At 47.4% G+C, this 24,533-nt stretch overlaps 2 protein-coding genes across 4 annotated transcripts in view; one reads left to right on the forward strand and one right to left on the reverse strand.

Moving 5' to 3' along the window:
* mrpl11 (mitochondrial ribosomal protein L11) overlaps positions 1-11,922 on the forward strand; it is a 28,426-nt gene extending 16,504 nt beyond the window's left edge. For 2 of the 3 annotated variants that reach the window (XM_018737425.2, XM_018737426.2), the window contains exons 4-7: positions 3,681-3,776; positions 8,245-8,338; positions 9,557-9,716; positions 10,446-11,919. In XM_018737425.2, the coding sequence (XP_018592941.1) occupies positions 3,681-3,776; positions 8,245-8,338; positions 9,557-9,716; positions 10,446-10,551 (456 nt within the window). In that variant the 3' untranslated portion in view covers positions 10,552-11,919. Of the gene's footprint in view, positions 1-3,680; positions 3,777-8,244; positions 8,339-9,556; positions 9,717-10,445 lie in introns of all 3 variants that reach the window. The other variant, XM_018737427.2, reaches the window with a different exon arrangement.
* A 3,705-nt stretch (positions 11,923-15,627) lies between these two features.
* npas4a (neuronal PAS domain protein 4a) lies at positions 15,628-22,141 on the reverse strand. The gene is made up of 8 exons (XM_018736988.2): positions 21,915-22,141; positions 21,208-21,368; positions 20,562-20,664; positions 20,111-20,411; positions 19,868-19,977; positions 19,464-19,599; positions 17,565-19,354; positions 15,628-17,435 (listed from the first exon to the last, which is right to left on the reverse strand). The coding sequence occupies exons 1-8, from the start codon at positions 22,087-22,089 to the stop codon at positions 17,407-17,409; spliced, it is 2,805 nt and encodes a 934-aa protein (XP_018592504.2). The 5' UTR covers positions 22,090-22,141; the 3' UTR covers positions 15,628-17,406.
* Positions 22,142-24,533: the final 2,392 nt, after the last annotated feature.

Here is a 24,533-nt window from a genome sequence, read left to right on the forward strand (position 1 = left end):
TTTAGTTTTTCTAAGGTATATGCCTCAATTGGTATTACTGTGATTTACAGGCTAAAAATACAGGGATTCACTCAGTGTGTCCTGTGTCAGGGGCCCAGGTTAGACCTTCTGCCATTGTACACTTGCCATCTGTGGTGAGGAGGCCAAAAGAGCACGAATTGGCCTATATTCCTTTTTCTTTGTCTCGGTCAGACGGCTGGGCTCTCTGACATTTACAGTCAAAGAAGCGGGTGCTCAAAGCATGCACATTGAATGAGATGCGTGCCTGAGATCAACCCTCCCAACTTAGTATGAGCGTCGTGCTTCAAGGGGGCAGACAAAAGAATTACATAATTGGTTTTTATTAAATTCAGAGGAAAAAAAATCCCTTTTGTGAAAGAGATACGACTATAAATTTTCAGCATTTTAAAATGCACATTACCGAATGTGTTCTTTTGTTTAATGTATATCCACACGTTGGTGGGTTCAGTTGGGTATGGCGTTACCTCTTTGGTATGTATAACCATTTCTCAAATGATGAATGATAACACCTTATAATTATTCTCATGCCTCCTTACATAATCCCCAGAACTAATTGTAGCCCAAAGAGGAAAGAAGGATGCTGTGACCCTCCTGGACGAGAGTGATCTAGCTTATGCCGTGGCTCTGCAGGGTTGGGGCTGAGAAACTCTCTGTGCTTCCAGGTACTGGGTTCTGTAGCTCTGTGGACCCTGCCGCCCCCAGTACCGTTGCTGAGTAGCTCTGTAGAGTCAGGAAAAGGTAACATGTTACTGCTGTTCTAGTCGAGGTTAGTGCCCTTTGAGAAGTGCCATGGATTGGCCTTGTCATACAGTACAGGGTATAGTGTATGCCAGGCAGCCCCCCCACCCCCCTGCATTTGTACAGTGCAGTGGAGGGGCATGAGAGGGGAGTTAATCAGCTGTGTGACACCATGATAGGGAAGAGTGTGATAAAACGCCGTCACCAAAGACGATTAAATTAAGAAGGTAATGAAGGTAATTAATGAGAGTGTTTCACACAGGAGAGTTTAATTAACCCTGTGTCCTTCCCTCCTGTGCCCCCACTCGCAGTCGCCTGCCAGGGCAATTAATCCCTTGTCCTTGCATGCCAGGGGCAATTAATCCTACCTCCTGGCCTAAAGCTTCATGTCACAAACATCACACACAAACACGCAACCGACGTGCTCTTTCTTGGCCCAGAGAAGCTTGTTATTTAAATATTGATGGCCATACCTGTCACCTCCAAAATATATGCACTAGTTCACCTTCTACCTCGGTTTTTTTTTTTTTTTTGCGCTTCAACACACCCACACATTTGAGTATGTAAGTATTAAATACTGAATTAGTATTCATGCTTGTGCGATGAGATTCACATTAACTGCACGGAGACTGGTTGTATTTTGTTCCTTCTGTAAAATATCCTTCTAGAAACATGCATATATAGAGCCACACATGTTCTAGAATTCACTAATTTACATTTAATTACATTTACAATTTACATTTACTTAAGTGTTTTGTCATTCATCCACCCTCCCTTTTTCCAAGTAAATCCGTGTCTTTTAAATTATTGATAGGTGGGCCTGTCCTCACAAACACGCCGCACTCTTGAGAATGCGCCTTTTTCCACTTACTCGCACAAGAGCGCTCCGGCCCACGCTGGTGCTAACTCTTGCTAAAGAAGTTACTGGAGCCGAAAGGCCAATCCAAAGAGACACTAATGTTTGGAGTGACGAGAAGAGAGGGGGAAGCTGGGGAATCAAGGAGAAGGAGAGAGAAATGAAAGGCTGACTTATAAGGGCGAAATGGCTGAGATCATCGTTCATTAAGTTGTATGCACTGTGAAAGCTTAATTGCCCATTTATACTTTGCCGTCTTTGGACTGCAGCGCCGATGTCACGTTTCGAGGTCTTGTCTGTCCTTTATCTTCGATCCTCCCAGAAGATGAGTAAAATTAACCTTTTTGGTTCGTAAGGAGACATTAGAAGAATGTGCGGAGTTGTGTGCCAGGTGGGAGCCTTCGTCCGAGTTTTCCCGTATTCTTGCTCCGCCCCCTGTCAGCTTTAGGTCCGCCCACCCCGTTCTTTCTGCTGCACCCGGTACTCATTCCTCTCCTTCAGATGAGTCTGGTCTCAGCCTGTCTCTTCGAGGTCTGCTTGCTGCTGTCGATGCCTTGTCTGTTTTACTTTCTGCCCGTCGGTCTGTGTGACAGACCATCAGCCTGTCTGCGCCACTCCTTTGTGAAGACTGCGCTCCCTCCGAGAGTCGTACAAAAGGCTCTTTCTGTTGGGAGATGAAGGCGAGGAAAGAGGGAGTGGGTTTGTGAATTTTTGAGTGGTCGCTTTGACTCTGACAATGGCACGGTGGTTATACGATACCTCCTGCCCCCCACCGCAATCCTTCCCTTTCCTACAGACATGCAGACGACTCCTGCTTTATTAGAGCTGGTGCTGCACAGCTGTAATCCAAGGTTTGCACGGTAACCTGTACGCTTGGTTTGCCGTTCTCCGTCACCTCAGATCCGTGTGGTTTTTCAGACAGAGCTGTTTGTTTTTATACTTGTATTGTTTTTGTGGGTTTTTTTCTGTAATGTACTGCACACAAAGAATACACACTCCCGTAGCACACACCACCTTGGCATAAAATTAAAGCGCAAAGCAGCGCATTGGCACAATTCTCAACTCAGCTCAAGGGCACTCAACAACAGTGGCATTCAGCACGTATGCTGCGGTCAGCTGAAATTCTCTGGCCATTGTAAGGAGGCTGCGTTAAGACAAAGGACATAGCAGTGTTCAGCTCACAAACAGGGTAAGTGAAGGGGTGTCCAGGCCTCAGAGCTACAGGTGTCTCTCAGTGTAAAGTCAGTTTATTATTTAAAAAAAGAAAACTTTGTTTACTGAACACCCATTCTGTATACATAAGTATATAATCAAAGTGTGTTTGTGTATGTGCATGCATGTAAATGCCTGCAATGGTTCTAGGTCTAATATTTACCCTTCTGTCTTAGATTTCGTTGACTGGTCCCTATCTTATGAAAAGAATACTTTTGCAAGCATATTACTGCACTCTTAAAAACAAGTCCCTTAAGACCACGTTTTGCCACACTTTTGTACACCCCATTTTTAAAAAAAAAAAAAAAAAAAAAGGCTTGTTTCACACCACATTTACTTTAATAAATCCCTTCGATCCTGAGGTGCGGAGCGAAGCCTTTCGATCAACATTGAACCTTTCTGGAAAGATTCCGTGTAATTACGGTGCCGATTAGCCGGCGCCTCCCCAGTTCAGCCCGGTTCAGAGAAATGAATTTGTGTTCCCCCTTGAAGGAGCGCAGAAAGATTGTGTGCAGCGCCGACTTCATCTCACCCGTCAATTGGCTTCCTCCCCGGTGCATCTGCCAGGGGAATGGAGAAACTCATTTGGATGTGCGCTCCCCTGCCCTGCCCTGGGCACGCGTGCATGCATTCCCTCGCACGCAGACCTCTCTTTCTCGAAAACTGAATGCACTCATCACATCTCTTACGTCTTGTAATCCGCACCCAATTCTCTGGAAGAGTAACGTGCGTTTTGACTGTGCAGCGCGTGGCTGTTGCTTTGTGTATCGTTGAAGGTGTCTTCCCTGTGGGCATTTGCGTGTCCTTAACCGCATGTGCTCTGTTTCTTGTCCTCTCCCGTGACGGCGGCCAGCGGGGCATCCCCATCGGTCAGTTCTGTAAGGACTTCAATGAGAAAACAAAGGACATCAAGGACGGCATTCCCCTCCCCATCAAGGTCCACGTGAAGGTCTGCGTCACATTTTCCTCCCCTTCTTTGACGCCCTCTGTCTTTCAAGTAGCCCCTTTTTATGTGTTTTTTTTTTTCCCTATTTTCCACTTCCCTGCTTTCTTTTTGTGAAATATAACAATTTTGTGCATTATAATCATTTCAACGGAAGTGACAGCTGGGCATTTTTCAGAGGCACTGGTAGCGTAATGGTCAGACACCTGCACTTTTGATAAAGGTACTTAACTTAATTGTTTTAATATAATATCCTTCTGTATAAACAGGTACAGATGTTAACACATTTTAAGCTTTTTCAGGCAATTTGCTTAAAAGGTTTTGCTAAGTAACAGAAGGATGTACTTTATGTAATACATAGTGTTGATACAAGGCCGAAATTATGAACATTTCTTCATGAAGTCAACAAGGACTTGGTTATGAATTCTTATATTCATGTCAGCAGTAGATGCAGAAGACTAATAAAGGTTTCTTGTTAGAGGACAAGCTATGGCTCATATTTATGCCAGTGTTTATTCATGAATGTTCATAAGCCAGTATAGCATTTGGTTTCAGCTCTTTCTGGAATTGTACTGAAATGCAAATCAGAACCATTCCATTCCAGATGAATTTCTTAAAACCTGCAGGATATGGTAACTGGCACGAAACGTGAAGATTCCAGCAACTCGCGTAGTACGCATCACACCTACCGAAGCAACTGATTACATTTAATTATTAAAAATGGAAGCCTTGAAATAATTATCATCCCTCTTATTTTAGTGGTGGATAAACATGGGAATTTAAATCTGTTTCCATTTTTGAGCAGCCTTACCCCTTCTTTAGTTAAAGCCAAGCTCAGAAATGTCAAGCGTCATATTGTTCAATAATCGTTCCTCAATTTTTCCACCTGATAACAAGCAGAGTGTGGCTCCTTTGACTGGTTCCCGATTAGACACTATAATCTCGACTCTTGAAATCTTTAAGAAGGTGCCTTGTCTTCAGATTTGCCGCGTTAAGTGTAAAAACACAGCTGGATTTTGAGGCATCAAACATAAGATCAGTTTGGGTGTGTTCATCACTTCAGCACTGTCACATTTTTGGATTATCCACAGAGATGTTCCCTACTGCTTATTTATTCATGCAGTGCTCTCTGAGCTTTCGCATGATTCCTAGCAGCGCATTGTGCAACTTTTCATCTGCAAGAGGCTTATCTATTTCTGGAGTTAATTGGACATCTCTGCCTTCTGTACCCAGCATTGCATTTTATGTTGTACCCACTAGAGGGCATAGGATGATTCATAGATCAAAGGTGCCTTGATTCATTATGAAAAAATAAAATTAAATAAAAAAAAAAAAAAAAAAAAATCTTTTAGGACTTCACCAGATCAGTTTTCCCCCAGATGAATTTGTGATCCTGCAAGTTTTGAGCGCCATGTATCTCAGTGTTGTCTGGATGGGGACTGGATGCAAACCCATGAAAGTGTCATCTGAGCAAAGGCAAGTAGGTGTGTAGGGGTTAGTTTAAAGCGAAGCTAATTTTGTTTGCCATGAACTCAATGATACATGCGGCTGTCCCAAAGGCAGCGATTATGTCTGAGGACGCTCAGGCAGCTCGAGCAAGTGTCTGATACGGCTGTCCAAGGTGCCATTCGGAAACCGTCGATGGAACGGCGACGCGTGGGAGGGCCATGTGGATGCGGGATGTGTGTGCGTGTGAGAGTTAGAGCGAGGGGTCGCTTTTCCTCAAGGCTCCATCACATACCGCTCTGGCTGCTCTAAATGTTCTCAGATTTCGAGTCGTGCACCACGCTGTCACTTTGTTCGGTAATTGCGTTGGCATTTGCAATTAATTGTGAGCATTTCCGCAGCATAAATACTTTGCTGTCGAGAACACAAACATGCTTTGAGGCAGGAGGTGCTGCCAGCGTACAGTTTATGGTCTCTTTGGGAACCGCTTTCTGACAGGTGCTATTGAAAGATGCCAGAGTTGCGCCCTTCAGTCGGAGCAGCTGCGGCGTTCCTCTCCCCACTTTGCTCGCTCCAGGGAAGGAAAGAAGAGAAGATGAAAATAAAACAAATTCTCCGACACATCTGTGCCTATTGTGTCAAAGTAGACCATGGGCGTACACCTTCACGAGCCGTTATTGAGTTGACACATTTGAGCGGAGAGCTCGCCGAATTGCGCTGTCGGTTTCGTCAAAAACGCCGTTTTTCCATCCGGCGTTTTTGGCTGTCCGTAAAAATCCTGGCCTCAGGCGTATCCCAAAATCAGCAGCTGAACAATGGAACAACACAGAGGGTCTTCATGTTCTGACTAGAGCGCTTTGCCATCGGGAGGTTGCTGCTCGTCTCTTACTGCTGTAGTATTAATATTTAGTGTCGAGGTTTATTGAGTGAACCGAACAGATTTTTTGAACAGATATGACTGGCGTTGATTCGGAGCAGCATTCTGGCAGATGATTCTTTCCACCGCAAAATCTGTCACTCTGGTTTTATCAAATGCTTTGAAACACCTGATTGTTTGAAAGGTATATAACCCTAAGATACACGCTTCCAGAATAAATGTTTAAAGCACCACCCATGTATAACACTTCTCTGGGCCTCTTATCTTCCTCAGTTTTATGCCGAAATACTAAACCCATCCAGCTATTGGATTCTGACTTATTTATCCTTTGTGTATTTGTACCGATGCTTTTAACAGCATATCCCTAATCTTTAAAGTCTGTTTCATGTACTGGAAGCCAGTTTCCCCTTTGTTTAAAATGTAAATCATAAATCACTGTTTTTTAAAACAAAAAAAAAAAAAAAACAAAAAAAAAACATTATGGCATCATCCATAATGAGCTGTGGTTCGGCTGAGGGTGGACCGCAACCGCAAAGGAAGGCAAAGACTGTCTGTCAGGTACAAATGAGCAGGCAGGGCAAGGGGCAGCACAGCAAAGTCCTTCATGTAAATAACTGAAATGGGGTTTCCAGGCGAGCGCCTCGGCCCAACCCGTGTCGTGGGCCCGAACCCGCATCCCAAGTCTCAGCACCGCGGGAAGCAGGCTTCGGTGGGAAAGCGAACCCATTGTATTGGAGACGAGGAGGAGACGCGTTCGGTGGAGGGTGCATCTCAGCGCCGGTGTCCAGCGTCTGACAGTTGGATCCATCACCCGAGCAGAACCTTCTTACCTTAGCAGTCGCCTGTGCAAAAAGTGCTCCTCTACATCCACAAGCAACCTTACCGCACGCCTTTTTGGGTATTTTCGCAAATGTTTGTTGATGGAACTTTCGTTCTTCGGTGAAAACGGTGTTTCGGTGCTGTGTGCGACACGCAGGGTTTTTTCCCCCCCACTCGCGTGATGAACGGCTGCAGTGCGCTGTTGCCCTGTTCTGCTGTGTCGCGTGTGCGCGTGTGCGTCCCCCCTGTGCTGATACCGTCTCTCCTTGCCCAGCACGCTCTATCACGTCCAAAACTGCTCCACGTCCACCTCGGCCCTTTGCCTCTCCTCATGTTACATGGGTGATAAAGCGGCTCGGAGAATCCCGGGCGCAGGGTACCTGACCGTGCTCCCAGCTATGCTGACACAGAGGCGCATCTGTAGCCTATTTATACAGGGCGATGTGCGCAGTAGAGCACCTCTCTCAAGGGTAAGACATCACAGTCCCATCTATATCGCTCTATTTTCTCTCTCACTACATGGGGTGTTCGGGGTTATTCTGCGACACAATTGGCAGTGTGGCCACTTAGTTTTTTTTTTTTTTTTTTTTATTATTCCCTTATGTGAGAGCACATTAATTGAGGCAAAGATCAATGGTAAAAAAAATCAATGGAAAGACAAAAAGGTTTTGGAGTGGCAGCATGTTGAAATACTCATTTAGACCCAGTGAGAGCCCAGAGGTCCCAGGTGGTGCTGCCATTGAAGTAGCTGTTAGTGTAAAAGGCCTGGGGGGTGGGGTGAGGCGGGGGGAGGAAGGGGGGGGGGGTTCCTGATACAGACATATAGCCCTACTCATTGCAGGTCAGCAGCAGAATGTCCACAGGCTTTCACTCTCTCAGATGTGCTTTCCCAGTAGTCCTAACAAGCTCATTGCTGAGCATCATGAGAACTCATTCTGATGCATTGCTGTAAGCCCAGCGTTTAGCTCCTGTTGTCTGAATATAAAGAAACCGTCAAGCCAGTCATACTGCGTTTGGATTATTGACAAACATTCCAGCAGCTAGCATCACGCACCCTGTAAGGACCCAGCTCGCCTCTTAATATCATTTCCCAGCCTTCTGTCCTGTCTGTCAACTCAGAATAAAAGCACACAAGGGCTCAGCGTGAAGGACGTAAGCAGTAACCTCCTGAAATTTTACGCAGCCGGCTGCAGTTCCTTTGAAATGCTGTGATTTTAAAAAGAAATCACCGGTTTGATTGTTGTATTACGATCAAGTACTAATCATGATTGACTTCTCTTCCCTAAGTGTCAGCAGTCGATTAACCGTCATGCTCTTGTTGTGCCCGCTCAGCCTGACAGGACGTATGACATAAAGATCGGCCAGCCCACGGTGTCCTACTTCCTCAAAGCAGCCGCGGGCATCGAGAAAGGAGCCGGCAAAACAGGTGAGGTCAGAACAGGCGTCCGAGTGGTCGTGGGACCTCAAGGACGACTCTGCTAATTTAATATCGCGCGAATATGACGGACTTTGCGGACCGAAGGCAGAGCTATGAAGGACCTGGATTTATGAAAACAGTATTAGAAGTTCAAGGAGGATCACTGCTGTTCTACCTTTGAAACGGCGCTTGGCCTGAAACGCTGTAGAAAATTTGTAAAGCTGTATAAGCCGGTTGATTATAAAGAGCTGTTCTGCTTAATGAAAATGTTCGAGCAATTCAAATAACAGCAAGCGAACAAGTATTTGTTGTGCCTTTGGTCTAAGTCAGACCTTCGTAACTTTTTCTAGGCCACAGAACCTTGATGAAAGTTAAGGACCCTTTCTTAGAATAGCTTATAAATACACACACACACACACACACACATACAGAGTCTGAAACCACTTGTCCCAAGCGAGGTCGCAGCAAGCCGGAGCCTAACCCATTGGCACAGAGCGCAGGGCTGGAGGGGGAGGGGACACACCCAGGACGGGACGCCAGTCCATCACAAGGCACCCCAAGCAGGACTCGAACCCCAGACCCACCGGAGAGCAGGACCCAGTCAAACCCACTGTGCCACCACACCCCCCTCATCTAAATAACTTTGTAAAAAAAAAAAAAAAAAAAAAAAAAAAAATACTGTACTCAGTTAATTGCAATGAAATTTAATTACCTCCACATAGACCTTCCTGGACTCAGGTTATGAAACCTTGATGTTATGGTTTATGTACAGTTCTTTGAGGTTGCACACACTGAGTAATTTAATGCGTGGAAGTGGATAAGAGTGGGTACATGGTGAATATTGAAATAAATGCCCTTTTATATTTTTTCATCTGTTAAAGTGCAAAATGTAATTTTAAAGAGTAACATGATCATTTTCCCACAAGGCCATAATGGGGGGGGGGGAAATGGATTTTATGATTTATATTACATTTCAGTAGCCGTTATGCTTTGCTGCAGATCTTGTAATTGAAGTTAATCGAGGATTTGGTTAAAGTGTAAAATAAAAGATAAACTTATTTCTTCGTTCCTCCACCCTTCTTTGCTGCTTTTTTCCTTTTTTTTGCTGCTCCTTCACCAATTTTTCTTCCTTTTGCCCACCCAAACCTATTATCTCCATGTATTATCCCCCACCCTGCTTATTTGTTTGTCTTTGCCCACCTCTTCCTTTCTGACTCTCTTCCCCAGGACATGAGGTTGCAGGCATGGTGTCCGTGAGAACGGTGTATGAGATTGCCCGGGTCAAAGGCAAGGATGAGTGTTTTGTTTTGCAAGATGCCTCCATGGAGACGATAGTCAAGACCATCATCGGCTCTGCTCGCTCAATGGGCATCAAAGTAGTCAATGAGTAAGATGCCCGTCAACACTCACAAGTACTGCGCAACGCACACCCCTCCAGCTGTGGACTTACTCTTAAATACACTGTATAATGTATGCACATACACACTCACACATGTGAGCCACTTTGTGTCATCAGACATTTTCGTCCAAAGCATCTTCCACTGAACTCTATGTAGTGTTATCAGCCCTACACCCCTTATTCACCGTGGTGACTTACACTGCTAGATACACTACTTACACTGGGTCACTCATCCATACATCACTGGAACACACTCTCTCTGTCACTCACACACTACGGGAGAACCTGATCAGCATGTCTTCGGAGTATGGGAGGAAACCCATGCAGAGCATGCGAACTCCACACAGACTGAGCGGGGATCGAACCCATGTCCTTTCGCACCACCCAGGCGCTGTGAAACAGCAGCAGTACTCGCCGTTCTACCCGTTCTGCTGTTACATAAGACGCAAAGCCTTGCATCATCATGGCTCACAATGGTCACCTGGAAGGATTTTAAACTAGCATGTTCCTATAGCCAACGCTGTAACAATTTCATGCCACAGTTTGTCACCACCGAACAGCATGTGTTACACACATTCCCTCTATCAAAACCTGCATTTGAAACTCCAGAGAGCTCTTCGGGCATTCAGTCCCTTTTACCCCGTGATGCTGTCCCGATCCTGCTTGCGAACTTCTTGGTTTGCACTCCGTTCACATTTTCGCCCCCTACCCCCACAGCCTGTCTGCAGAGGACTACAAGGAGTTCCTGCAGAAGAGGGAAGAGAAGCTGAGAGAGGAGCAAGAACTAGCAGCAGCAGAAGCTGCACAAGCAAAGACAAAGTGACAGTTCAGGCACATGTATATATGTACTGATTTATATATGCACCCATAGTTTTTGTATTTTATTATTGCTAATAAACATAATTATGTGTTGCTGATGTGTTATTTCCCCTTTCTTATGTTTCTTTTTGCTGTTTATTTAGGTAGATACTGGCAAAATTATTTCTGTTAACACTAATGGTGATATCAGTTGTGGCTAGTTCATAAGGTGGGATGCTTAAATTTTGGCTCCACTCCAGAGACCCACAACTTTGATATTTCCCCCCCATATTGATTTTGTTCTTCCAAGGAAGGTGAGGATTATTGGTTCCCCCAATTCACTCTCTGCTGAGAAGGGACTGATAAACAATCAAGGGTTGTTATGGACAGATTTCAACCATCTGATGAAGAGTGATTGGTCCTCTGGTCGCTCTCTCCATTGAGAGCCATACTAGTTCACCACTGGAGGCAGATGTGGCAACTTGGATGAAAGTGATGTGATGAAAGAGTTAAATGGTCAAATGGTCTGGTTAAGAGAGCCATGCACGTGCTACGTAAGACCTGTCTGACCAAAGGAGCCATATGGAAGCCAATCTCGAAAAGCTGGACGGTGTCAATGCTGAATTGAACTCTCCTCCTCTACTGCAGCGGTGGAACTAAAATTTCACCAGCTTTACCGATCATGTGATTACCATTGTCAAACACCCGTTTGAGGAATATTCTAACCTGGTTTCCCCGAACAAGTCGCACTCAAAAAGCACGGTATGATCTTTAAACATACTCGTCTGCATCTGCCGACTGACGTGGAGAAGACAAAAATTTGATGACATCGCCGGTTTTTCTGCAGCAGAAGATCTACCGTGGTCCGTCTGTCCAAGTTCGACTCAGATGTCTGCACAAAGGGAAGATCCTTCAGTTCAATGACCTGAAGGTTCGCCACGGCGATTCTGGAAACTACAAGGCTGAGACTGGTTCACGCTAGTAGGGTTTCTTTCTGCTATATTTCTGTCATGTTTCCTTTCTGGTGTCTGCTGTTCTAGTGTGATTTTTCTGGTTTGGAAGAAAACACTGGGAGGTGGTTTAGTCATAATCTATGGTGAGCTCTGGGGTGGGGGGAGGTGTAGTCAGTCAGAAGTTAAGGAGCTGCGTTCCCTGCCTGGCTCCCGTAAATAAAGCGGTGGTTGATGGACTCTCTGACACGGATATTTCTCTAGCCTCTCTTATCTTTTCTCTTTTTCTGCTTCTTCATTGAGTCACGTGTTTTAAATCTTTTAATAATATGACAAGGCTGTACTAAAAAGGTTTCATTCTCGCTTTAATGTTTCATGGTCAAATTAGTGATTTTAAATGGAAATACAACTATCTGGGTTTTCAAAATCAAAAAGTAGGAGGAATTCAATTTGTTTAAATACTCCAAGTAAATCGAAGTTCTGGCAGCTAAATGATGCATCTTAAACTTATTGGGTCATTATCTTTAATGAGTTAAAAAAGCTAAATGAAAGAGTTTTGCTTTGTTGTTTTCTATACTGGATTGTTTAAACAGTATGCGGTTGACCCAATGGATGAATTTTATTTTGCTAGGAAGATTAATTCATCTGTATGATAATTCACATGAATGTTGGAGATCCCTGTTGATACTGGACTTCTAGGCAGTGGTAGTTGATCACGTTTTTTGCAATAATGCAGTTTTCTATGTTGGTGTTCAGGGTCTACGGGACAGCTGGTAGTGTAATGGTTAGTGCTCCTGGCTTTGGACCCAGACATTGGAGGTTTGATCCCCCCCTCCTGCTGTAGTACCCTTGAGCAAGGTGTTTATGCTTGCATTGCTCCAGTAAAATTTTCCAACTGTATAAATGGGTAAATAACTAACATTGTAAGTTGCTTTGGAGAAAAGCATCACATAAATGTATTTGGTACTACTAATACCATGCTTTAGTTCTTAGTTTGCTGTTATTAAATAAAAACACATGATAATGCTAGAAAGTGAAGTTGATTTCTAACACTGATTCTTTTTGGGAGAAAAATGTGAGAATGTGCCAGGGCCGGTTAGAAACATTTTCTTTGTACATATGACCCTCGTTCATCCTTAATTGGAAAGGAGAAAGTAATAACATAGTTAAAGCAACCTTCCAGCCTTAACACATGTAATTGTACAATGTCAAGGTCCAGCTCATTTACTTTAAATAAGACATCCAATAAAAGTCTTAAAGATTGGGTATCAGTAGAAATCTGCCCTGTGTTGGACAGGCATCCCATCCAGGTTGTACCCTGTCTCAAATCCTGTGATTCTGGGATAGGCTCCAGACCACTGCGACCCTCCTTTAGGACAAGTGGTTATTAATAATGAATTTGCAGTTGTAAATCTGAAATTGTACACTCGGCCCTCATCTAACAAGGTCCTGTACAACAAAAAATGCTACAATGGTTTATGAAGATACATTCCTTTTTACACAACAGGCCTATTACAACAATATGTTTGGCAAGTTGCACAATCGTTGAATTTCCACAAGAAGCACAGTCATTGCCCAGTTAACTTTAGGGTTAGGCGCCAGAATGTTGCAAGAAATTTGTCTGCTCACCACACGATTATTGGGCAATTTCCTTCTGGGATAATATTGTTTCTTTCATTCATATGTTTGTTTTTCAACTGAATTAGGTTTCTTTCGTTAAAATAATATACTCCATAAGTCCACTCCATACCACCTCACAGCTGGTCACTCCCAAAACCCAACGTGACACAATATTTCTTTACAGTGTGTAAAGATTTCTTTCCTTTGTCCTTGATGTGAAATACAGAAAGTACACAATACACTTTACCATAAAATAAGAATAGAACATCTATATATTCATAGGAAATAATTACAATTTGACAGTCTAACAGTAGGAATTTGGTGTGATTTCGGTGTGATTTTATGGAATAAGTAACCCTGTTACTGTTACCCTGAAATTGGTGCCTTTCACACCTTCCTTCACAATAATGGGGTCATTTCACACCATGAACTAGATAATACTAAACATTATTTTTACTAAGTAGTTTTCTCCAAAGTAGCATCCATAGCCAATGGTTTAAAAAATTAAAACATGTTTCTGATTAAAGCATCAGGGGTCCTCTTGGAACAGAAATCTACAACCTGCTAGTCACAACTTAATTTTATTACCTCATAACTGCTGATACACTAAACAACAGAAGGTGATTCAGGTTAAAATTCGAAGTGCCCCATGGCTTTTATATTCTAAATTATCTGAACGCCATCCATACTCAGTAAAGATGACTGCATCTGAAATGCATGAGTTCTATTCTGACCTGTCAAACAGCAGTAGCATTTCTTCTAGTCAATGAAAAACATGAAGCTGCTTTAAGTAAATTGTCAAAATATTAAATTAAGTGACAGAATGAATGACTATACATTAATATCTGGATTTTTAAGCTACACTGATAATAAATCATATTGCAATAGCTGAACATTAAGGATTTTTTTTTCAGTGTTGGTTTAAACTGTCATTTTAGATTACATGCTCTGAGGGGTGAAAAAACTTCTCCTGATTTTATATTTATATTGTGCAAAACATAGCTTGACTTTTTCATGAGACATACACAGCAGTTTTTATTTCTTACCACGACTCCCACCAGGAATTATTACTGAAGTACTATATTTTCCTCTTTGATGCATTGGAATAATTAATGAAATCTGGCATTGAAATTAATGCACAATGCAGTTTCAAGTTTCATCATTTCACCTGTTTCCCCCAAAGTGAGGATGCGTTTATTGGTGTTGGAAACAATTAATGACCAGAGCCGGAGATGTAGTGCCTGTGTTTGACCACTCTGAGGCACTGCGATGCATCAGTCGTTTCTTCTGAGCAGAGTGCAATTTCCATAGTGTCCTCTTGGGGCAGCATTGTGCAGCTTTACAGCACCTAAAGAAGACAGAAAATTATAAGAAATTTTTCACACTTTGGTTCTGTCTTTCTTTTCAGGAATGAATGATCTGAGGTGGAAAACGCAGGAGGTCTCAGCTGTTCAGTACAGTTTCATGAACAAGATAGTTTTATGAAGCGGTGTAACGTGTCTTTTTCAACCAGACCCAAACAAGAAGGCTATGGGAGAGTGGATTCGAGAAGGTGAGACCGAGGGCACTGAGGACAGAGATGCAAAGAGGGGTGGCTGTCAGAGGTGGGAAGGGATGTGGAGAGAACGTGTCGGCTTGCGGAGAAGCGCAGGAGAGAACAACCTGCCTCATCCGGCACCCTCCCTGCCGTTGCGTATTCTGTGTCTCTCACTGCTCTCATTCTTTTGCTGTTGAATATTTTTGCGTCACTTCTGGGAGGAGGGGGAGAGAGCGGGGGGTGGGGGGGGTTGAGTATTTCAGAGAAGCCAACAAAAAAGAGGGATTCAGATGTTATTTTTGTCTGGATATTTGTACGATGAGGGTAGGTGTTATTTTTATAGGACGTGGGGGATTGGGAAGATCTTGTGGGGGATAAGTGTGTCGGGGGTGGGGTGAGGAATATGATGTTGAACCAGATTTGCCGGTTTGGGCTTTGCGTTGCTGAATGAAAGGATGGTCGTAGCGAATGGGAGGCTGTCGTTCTGATGAATGGTGAGAGAGGATAGGAGAGGTTGCTTCACTGGAGAGCTCATCTGCACAGCAACACAGCGCTACTTCTGTCCGCTCCTTCCTGCCTATCCGGAAGAGTGGGAGAAGGAGGGGGACTGATGATCTGGAGCAGGAAAGCCCATATATGGTCTTCAACACTTCATCGCTGTCATCGTAGCAGGTACATTGAGTAAACGTGGGCTGTAGGGAGGCGGAGAGAGAGACAGAGACGGAGAGCTCGGATTTGTCGGCGTGCAGCTCGGCATGCGCGCGCGCATCCGCCGGGGCCAATAAGTGGGAAGCCGATTGTGTCTATGTGAGTGCCTCTGTGTCGAGTGTGTGCGTCAGTCTGAGTCAGATAGTGTCACAGCGCGTCTCATGGCGTGCGTGCGTCAGCGCTATCGCCAAGCGCTCAGAGCGGGGCATCTGGGAGACGGCGGAAGGAGAAACAGAGGGGACGCTCGCAGCGGTGGAAGCTAAAAGAGGCCAAGAGGACACCAGCGTCATGCTGCTTTAAGTGCACTTTAATATAAATGCATTTGTTTGACAGCCAAATACACTTATTAGCAACACAAAAAGAACACTGATCCACAATGTCCATTCTTCATAGATATGCTTCTAGTATATTTTCTTCATGTAATAAAAAATTCTGATATATGCATATATATTTATAGAAATGTACAAATTTTTACAGCCTTTTTCGCACCACTACCTGTAAATCTCTATACAGGATATGCTGTACATATGTCCATAGAAATATGCATGTAGGTTGAACAACATTCATTTTTTAGTCTTCACGCATACAAGATTATACTTAGAGATTGTTTTTTTTTTTTTTTTAAACTTAGCACTTAAATAGTTAGAACGTAGGAATCAATCCTTTACTTTACCGTAGACAACTCTACGTTAGCGAGTCGACACCATGGGAATAGAACCATTCTCCACCCGTGTCGTTTAATAACTAAATAGAAATAGTACCCATCCCTATTTTCCAGTTCATTTTTTAGAACAAAAAACTTCAAGTAACTTTCAATTGTTCCCCTCAAAATAGAAGAATTGCCCATTCATACAAACACCTGTCATCAGACCATGACTCCAACCAGAGTGAGACTCCCTCAGTGTAGCTAAGGCTTTCGCTCACCAGCACGGAGTCACACGGCTGCTTGTTTCACAGATGGCTCTACTGCTGGTGACCAGAGTTCAGTGGGTCACAGGTGCGAATCGCAAGCGCTGGACGTTGCCAGCATTGCAAATACTGATGCAGCAATAACCTGTGATGGCCACTGGGACCTAGTCCTGTGGAAGGCAGCGCCCGAGAGGCCGTGAACCTGGCCTTTCAAACGCCGCCCGGCAGAAACGACTGTACAACATGTTAGCCCGGCACCGCGTGTGTCGAACAACATCACGCTCACCAGGAAGCATCGTTTCATATATGGCACGAGAAATGCAGATGAAAAAAAGAGGGAGGTGCCCATCAGTTTACACTTGGCATATTAATGACATGTTAAAGGAAAAACATGGTGCACCTCCCCCTTCCCGGAATACACACTGGTATTTTCAGAAACATTTGTACACCACATTGAGACACAAGTATTAAATCAATAAATAACTGAGATGCCGAACGACCGCAGCCACAAACACAAAGCTCAATGTGCCCGAAACCGTAAAACTAACTTTGGTTTTGCATTTTGGAAATTCAGTTAAATGTGGTTCTTGTGCGATCCGACATTGCCGTCACGGAGTCCCGAAAAAAACTGAGTTTAGCTGCTCTCGGTCAGGCCTACATTGACGTCTGTGTCATATTTTCGATTGTCTTTTGTGTTTGTGTCGCTGCGTTACAGGCCTTATCGGGAAACAAGGCGACTGTTTTCTTATTTGCAAGGGCAGCAAGGACAATCTTTTTTTTTTTCCCTAAAAAGTCCACAATAAAAGTTCCTCACTACGAGTGAATACAAATACATCTGTAAGTTGAATTGCCCTTACAAGGCCAAGTCTCTGTCTCATCGAGTCCAGGAAAGGAGCGTGACGCAAACCGAGCCGATGACCGGCCCAAGATGGGATCACCTCACCAACACGTTGTCGCACCGTCGTTGCAATAAAAATACATTGATAAATAAATTAACGAGTCGATGAAATTTGTTCCTCTCAGACACAAACGTAAATGTCAGTTTATATACATTATCTATATATTTATACAGCAAATATTAACTTTTTCACCAAAAGTGGTAGCTCCACAAAATATGACAATATGCCATACTTAATGAAGTAAGTCACAGACTTATTTAGAACTGAGGATCACTTCCACTTCCATCTGGAGAGGAAAGCAGAGAAAGGAAAAGAAGAGTTAGTGTTTCACCCTTTCGCAGAGTTACACATTCATGCGTCTTGTGTCAGAGTCTCGCTTAGTTCGGTTATGTGTCGGTGGTTAAAGGACCCTCACCTTCTGGGAAGCGCTGCAGCGGCGGGCGACACTGGAGTTGATACAACTCAGGTTGTTGCCCCGGGCCAGGGGCGATCGAGGCACCTGCCCCAAACATGGGTTCCAGGGCGGCCAGCTCCTCCAGGAGGGACTGGGCGCAAGGCAGGCCGGGGGTGGTGGGGGCAACAGGTGTGCCGGGGGCGGAGGCAGGGGAGGCGGTTAATCGCGAGGGTGGGGATGCTGGGACAGGAGAGGAGGATGAGAGCGGTGACGGTGTGACCTCTATGTCCATCCTGTCTCCTGCCTGCAGCTCCCCGTCTCCTGCCACCCCTGCATCGGCAGAGCCCGTCACCCCACTCCCGGCCAGGCAGTTACAGTGCGCCGATTGGACGCTACAGACGGGGCCAACACCCACAGCAGAGCCCCCTTCAACGTGAGGGGATGGGCGCCAGCACACTGGGGTAGGGGGAGAAGATGGGGCGCGAGAGGAAGCAGGGGAGGAAGGACAGGGGGAGGAAGAGGAGGAGAGATCCTGGAGCAAGGTGTCTAAGACACTCTCTTCAAACAGAGAGATGTCGTCTGGAAAGAGAGGAAAATCAAGGCTTTTCCAGGACTTGATGGGGTTGAGCTCATCAGGAAAGGGAGTAGAGGGGCTCTGCGAATGAGTTGGGGAAAGAGAGGGGGAGGAAGGGGAAGAAGAGCAGGATGAGGGTGTGTGTTTTGAGATAGTGGGGTCAGGGTAGAACCCTTCCGCTATAGAGCTAATGTGCTGGGCTAACAGCGATATCTCGGTTCTCTCCTTGTCCTTCTCTCTGTCTGTGGAGAAAAAGGACAGACAGGGCTGCTTTCCTGGAGACGCCTCTGGCGTGAGGAGGCCATCGGGTAGGTAGTGGAGAGGCCCGAGCGGCACATCAACGTAAAGGGGCCCGTGCACCTCCGGCAGGGTCATAATGGTGCAGTCGCCATCTCCGGGGCTGTCCGGGGTGGGGGGGAGTTTCTCATAGAGGGACCCGCTACAGGGCTCCGAAGGGAAGAGTAGCTCAGAGGAGGGGGGTGGCAGGGCCAGGGGGACAAGGGGCGGCTGAGGTGTGGGAGCAGAGGGGCTGCTGGCCGTAGTGGCAGGAGCTGAAGGGGAGAGGGCTGGAGCAGCGGAAGAAGGGGGGGTGGTCATGGGGGCTGGTGGTGAAGGGGTGGCGGGCCCAGTTGGATCGAAACTCAGGAGAGACTCTCCGAACAGGAAGCTGCCCCCCGCAAGCTGTGGGGTGTACGGGGGCGTGCACACAAACTCCTTCCCTTGTTGGGACTGGGCCTGCGGGACAGGAGGAAGAGGCAGGGGAAGGGCAGGCAGCGGAGGTTCAAGGGGGAAGGACGGGGGCAGGAAGATGTTCTGGGTGAGAAAGTCCAAGTCGGACACCGTGGCAACAGTCACTGGAGTGGGAGAAGATGTCGAGGCAGGGCTGGCAGCTGGGGCAGCGGATTGGTGCTGCTGCTGCTGTTGAAAGAAGCTCTCCTCCTCGAGCGAAGAAATGCTTGAGCGTGGACCACTCTCAAGCTGCATGGGCTCCACGGTGGCAGCAGCAGCGCCCCCTAACTCTTCCGAAGAACCCGTGCCGCACACAGTGGCACTGAAGTCGAAGGATTGGACAGAGAGGCCACTGCTGCCGGGCGTGAAGACCTGGTCTGGGCTGGACAGCGTGTCGGGGGACTGCAGGCTCAGGCTGTCTTGGTAGGAGGTGCTGGAGCTCAGCACGAGGCTGAGTTGGCTCTGCTCTGTGGACAGCTGTTGTCGCACTGACCACGCCTCCGACTCGCTGCCAAGAAAAACAGTGCAAGTTAGTAGCGTTCACTCACCAACGTTACCAACACCGAGTTACCTTTGGCCACTGACGACGGCTGGGAATGTACCAAAGGCAAGATTACCTGATGATGTAGTTGTAGGAGCTGATGAGATTCTCTCCGGCTTCGAGCTGCAGCACCATGTAAAGCCAGACCCACGACCGATCAGCCGCCTCGACCCGGACCACCATCTCCACCCGCCCTTCACCTCCCTCGCTCACTGCACAAAGAGAACGGCAAGGAGGGAGAGCGTGAGCAGGAGCACTTTGATACTGTGGAAACAGCAGAGAGTTGAAGAGCCGGTGAGTCACAGGTGTGTGGTGCTGAATCCCAAAGTCAGTGACTGCTAGGCATGGGTTGTCGTGAGGATATTTTTCTTGCTCTGCGTGGGGTGTGTGGGTGTTGTGTGCTCGCTCGCTTGCAGCGCTCTGTCACATAGCTGGTCCAGCACCTGTGTGGCAGTGCGGTTGCGCAGCTGGGATACTCACACAGGTGGCAGTGCTGCGCAGAGGCGTGTGAGAGGTCCTCCGGGTGCAGAAGGCTGTACCAAGAGCGGGAGCGTAGTGTTGCCACGTCAAATCCCAGATAGACATTCACACTAAAGGGAGAATTTGAGATGAAACGGGTTAAACGACATTCGTCCACCCTGCACTGTCACAATCGCATTCAGTGTGAAAATGAAGGCAGAAGAAAGCAGATGAGACCATAAAGAGGATCCAGGTGTCCCTCACCTGTCCTGTGCATCCTGCAGTCTCATATCCCGGTTGTGCTGGGACTGGAAACAGGCCAGAAAGAAGGTGTGGTCGGCCGACGGGCTCGGCGCAGGTTCCCTGGCAGGAGCGGCGCACGGTGGGCGGGGCTCCAGCGGAGCGCAAAAGCACACCCACACCGGGTTAGTGGTCCAGTAGGAGCTGGGCAAGGATCCAGGGCTCGGGAATGATAAACAGCGAGCCCGGACCAGCACCAGCTTATTCCCGGCGCTCTGTCTGCGGACAGACTTTGAAGTATTGAAGCGGCAGCGGAACAGGCGGTCTGGAAAAGGAGGAAGGAGTGGCTTATTTTTACCGGCGAAGTCAAACGAAGACTTGAGTGTGTTTCAGACCCTTTAAGGGTTCACTCTACTTTGAATACACCGGTATACAGCGTTAGCAACGGACGCTGGGACGAACGGAACAACCTTACCTGTGTCAGGTAAAGTGCTAGACACAAGGTTGCTCCTCATTATGAAGTGGTCAGCAGGATCGATGATGTCGTACACACTGTCACCCTGGGCAACCAGGTCCACCTGGAAGATATGAACACAACCCTTTCGGTTACCAACCTTGCGCGCGGGCGCTTCGGGTTCGCGTCACCGCAACAACCGAGCTAGGCTGTGTTATCAGCGCCCTTTCTGGAAGGCGTCTCTCTCGCTATCTGTGTCTGGTGAAGCGGCTCCACTCATCCCCCAGTGCGAGTGAGTCATGAATCCCACTTGCGTGCCCAGCGCTGCACTCTCTCCAGTGCGTGTTCCAGTTCCGGTAATTATAGTCCAATCCGAAACAAATGATCGTGCTTGCATGAGGCACGGGCCTCGCACCCTCCCCTTCCTACTCGCCTCGCACCACTGAGCTCTGAAGTGCCTGCTGCTTCATGATTAGTGCTGATGGCAGTGAGTCACCCAAACTACACAGGCAGAGAGGAGAGCTTCTCCACCAGGAGCACCCTATCACAACACTGGTAAAATGAGCAGCCCACTGGTAAAACTACTCTACTGTAACAAACAGTCACGCCGACAACACGGAGCACATGGATGCAAGCTCGAATATTTGTTATTTTATCTAAGACTCACCATGGAGTGTCCGAGATGCTCGGCAACGCCGTCCGACAGGTAGAGTAGCTTCCCCTCCCCGGTGAGGAGGAGTAAGAAACCTGGTACGGCATCCAGCATTTCCAGCAGCTCGCGGAAGGACAGAAACGTCGCGCTCTCCTCGTCGCAAGTTGGTCCGGGTTCTGGAGAGTGACGAAGGTACATTAACGTTAACATTAACACCGACGGGCGACCGAGTCGACGCCACGGTAAGATGCATTTCCGCGAAGCTGTAGTTCACTTGCAGTCGCTTGTACCCCTCCTCCCCCAGCTAACCTGTTGAACAGCTGTGGCTCTCAGATATTCTCATTACATCAGGCTGTTCCATTTTTTCCGACATTAACTAAGAACTCTAGTTGATGCCCTTCCGTCCTGTCGGCGAGCGCTTCAGGACCTCGGACAGCGGCTGCCCTTCAGCACCCTGGACAGCGACAGGGACCCCGCGACTCGTACACGCGTGCGTTTACATGTTCCCTGGATTATCACGAGGTCTTCGAGCCCCTCGGCGGAACTGTGAGAGCATCCACCTGTTGATGGAACCCCGTACCCGACACCTTCCCCCAGAGCCCCACTCGCAGCGCACTGCTAACGGGCTTCCCGCAACCCACCGTGCTGGATACAGCGGACGACGAAGGACAAAGAAAGACAAGAAAAGTGCATGTGAAGTTGGACTGCATTGTCCCCGTTACCTTGAGAGAAGAAGACGGACTTCCTGGTGTACATGCAGGCCAGGGACATGATGTGCAGGTAGGAGAGTCTGGCTTTGTCCGCCTCCGAGATGGGCAGCAGCTCCTTGAGGTTCCGAATCTCGGCATTGATCTGGTCCCTCCTGGCCTTGGACGCTCCTTTTGTGGACCGATACATTGCAGCCGGGGTGGCCTGGAGAACGAGTGGCGTCGGAGCTCTTCTCTGCACCGCGATCGGATCTGTGTGCCTGTCTCTCTGTCTCTCTCTCTCTCTCTCTCTCTCTCTCCTAACTCTTGCTGGAGTTAAAGTGTCACAGACGAGCGGTCAGCGAGCGACTGAAGTTCGGACGAGTGGCGATCTGAAGCGCTCTTTCTCGAGGTGTGCGTTGCTCGGACTCCTCGCTTCGGCTTCTCGGCTCTCTGTTCGGTTCCGCCCCGCGCCCGGCTGGGTCGCCCGGCGCGCTGTGTGGTCGCTGTGTCTCTCCCCGCTCGGCGTGTCGCTCCTCAGTCTCTCGCCCAGATGCCGGGAACCCGTGTATCTGGTGGAGCGCCTCTGCACGCCGGCAACTTATATAGGCTGGGAGTTCGCCGGCATAGGGGGGCCCCCGACACGCTCCCACCAACGTAAGAGGGAGAGGGAGGGGGAGGGGGAGGGGGAGGGGGGGGGTATGTCTCGCATCAACGCTAGTAAATGCTGAATCTCTCTCACTCTCTCTATGCGCCCCCTCCCTCTCTCTCCGTGACGTCAGCCGCTAGCTCTCCCAGGCGATGACGTCGGCTGAATGTCGGGAGCTCCGACGACGCAAAAAGCCCGATTTGGACAAAACTGAGAGAGGGGCGGAGTCAAAGGGAGCCGGAGTCACCGGTCCCCCCCCCCCCCCCCCCCGATGTGATCAGGCGGAGGAGGGGTGGCTCAGCATCACCGAGCTGAAACTGAGACGCATACGAAATAGACACCTCTCCCGTTCGCATCATTTCCCTCATTTCTCTGCAAAAATCCTCGGGCTCATTACAGCCAGAATTAAGAAACCAGTTAATGAGATATATATATATATACATATATGATATATATACTCATTATATATGTGTTCGATATAGGGAGAGAGAGAGAGAAAGAGAGAGAGGGGCTCTCTTATATTATATATATAGCATATAAAATTGTAGTAACTGTAATAGATTCGTCTGCTCATCGCACTCGCTCTTTTGCTCTCTCTTTACATATCGTCCTTGTCACCTCAGTGCACTTTTCCAGCGAAACGCACCGCTTTGCTAACACTGTAGCCAAGCGATGAGACGAAAAGGAATCGCTGGTGCGGAGACAGCGGTGCGGGGCAGCAGCAGCAGCAGCAGCAGCCCTCCTCTCTTGGAGCGCTCGCTCGCTCGCGTTCACATCGCCAGGGGTTCGAACCTGTCCGTGGGCACAGGTGGATGCGACGAGGCAGCCTGGGTTAGGGGAGCGTCACAGCGCCACACCGCCACACCGGCTTCGCTCCCTCGATCTCTGCGTCTTATTTAATTGAGTTCTGTCTCCCAAAGCCCCGGGGCTCGGCGGCACACGGAGCGGTGGGTGGGTCGATGGGGGGGCTCTTTAAATCCTAAAGCGACAACTATTTACGCGCGTCTCCTCTTTACATAACCCGCGATATCCATATAAGGAAAAGCAGGTAGACACTAGTGACTATGAAAGACTGCGAGTGCATGGCGGGGGGTCCGTCCTCACTCTCATCGCACCATATTACCCTCAGCCTGGTGCAGTTGCTGCAGTCACACCTTTTTATCCACTAACCCTTATACACCTGGAACCAGGAGACGTACAGTTTTAGGTAGTCAGCATTGCAGTGATTTATACGAGGTCTTCCACTGAATCCATGAGGGAGAGTACTTTGAGCAAGGGTTGGACAGGGGGGTTTTGCACCAGGGACCTTTAGACTGTGAAGTCCGTCTCAGTGACTTAATGTAAAATGTACCAGCTAAGTACTGTATTATGAGTGGTGAATGTAAACATAACTGCCCTCTTCAATCAATTCTTAGCAACCACAGAGCTCAGAGGCAGATCGATCGATCTAGCAGGGCTTGTGGAGCGACCGATATGGTAGTTGGAGGTAACCCTCAGACAGGCTCTCATTGACAGTAAGTCACCGATCAGAAGAGGAATCATCCTCAACAGGAATCATCATCCGAGACAGAGGAGGGAAGCAAACGGTTCGCGTCTCCCCGTTCCCTTGGCGCAGTAACGCGGTGTAGAAGCGGTGCTCGGACAGTCTCTCGCTGTCAGCTGTGTAGCGAATGCCCCAGGGCAAAGGCATCCTGTCACTTAACTGGAATCACAAGGGCAGCAAACTCATACTTAGCGACAGATGCTATTTTTATCCCTGTGTGATGTATTCAGTATGTTTTCAGTCACACGCATCCATCATCATACTGTACTATCTTGGAAAATATTTTTTATCACGTGCTTGTAAGCCTTTCACAGTTTTCAATAGTTGCTGGAAGTTGTCCAGAACCGCGGGCGCTGACACGCAAAAGGACAGCAGGGGGCGAAGTGGTTACAGCTGCTGTTCCGCCATCGGAAGGTCCTTGGTTTGAGTCCACCTTCCTGTAGTACCCTTCTTCAAGGCACAC

This window comes from Scleropages formosus, chromosome 13 (assembly GCF_900964775.1).
Source record: "Scleropages formosus chromosome 13, fSclFor1.1, whole genome shotgun sequence".
Classification (NCBI taxonomy): Eukaryota; Metazoa; Chordata; class Actinopteri; order Osteoglossiformes; family Osteoglossidae; genus Scleropages; species Scleropages formosus.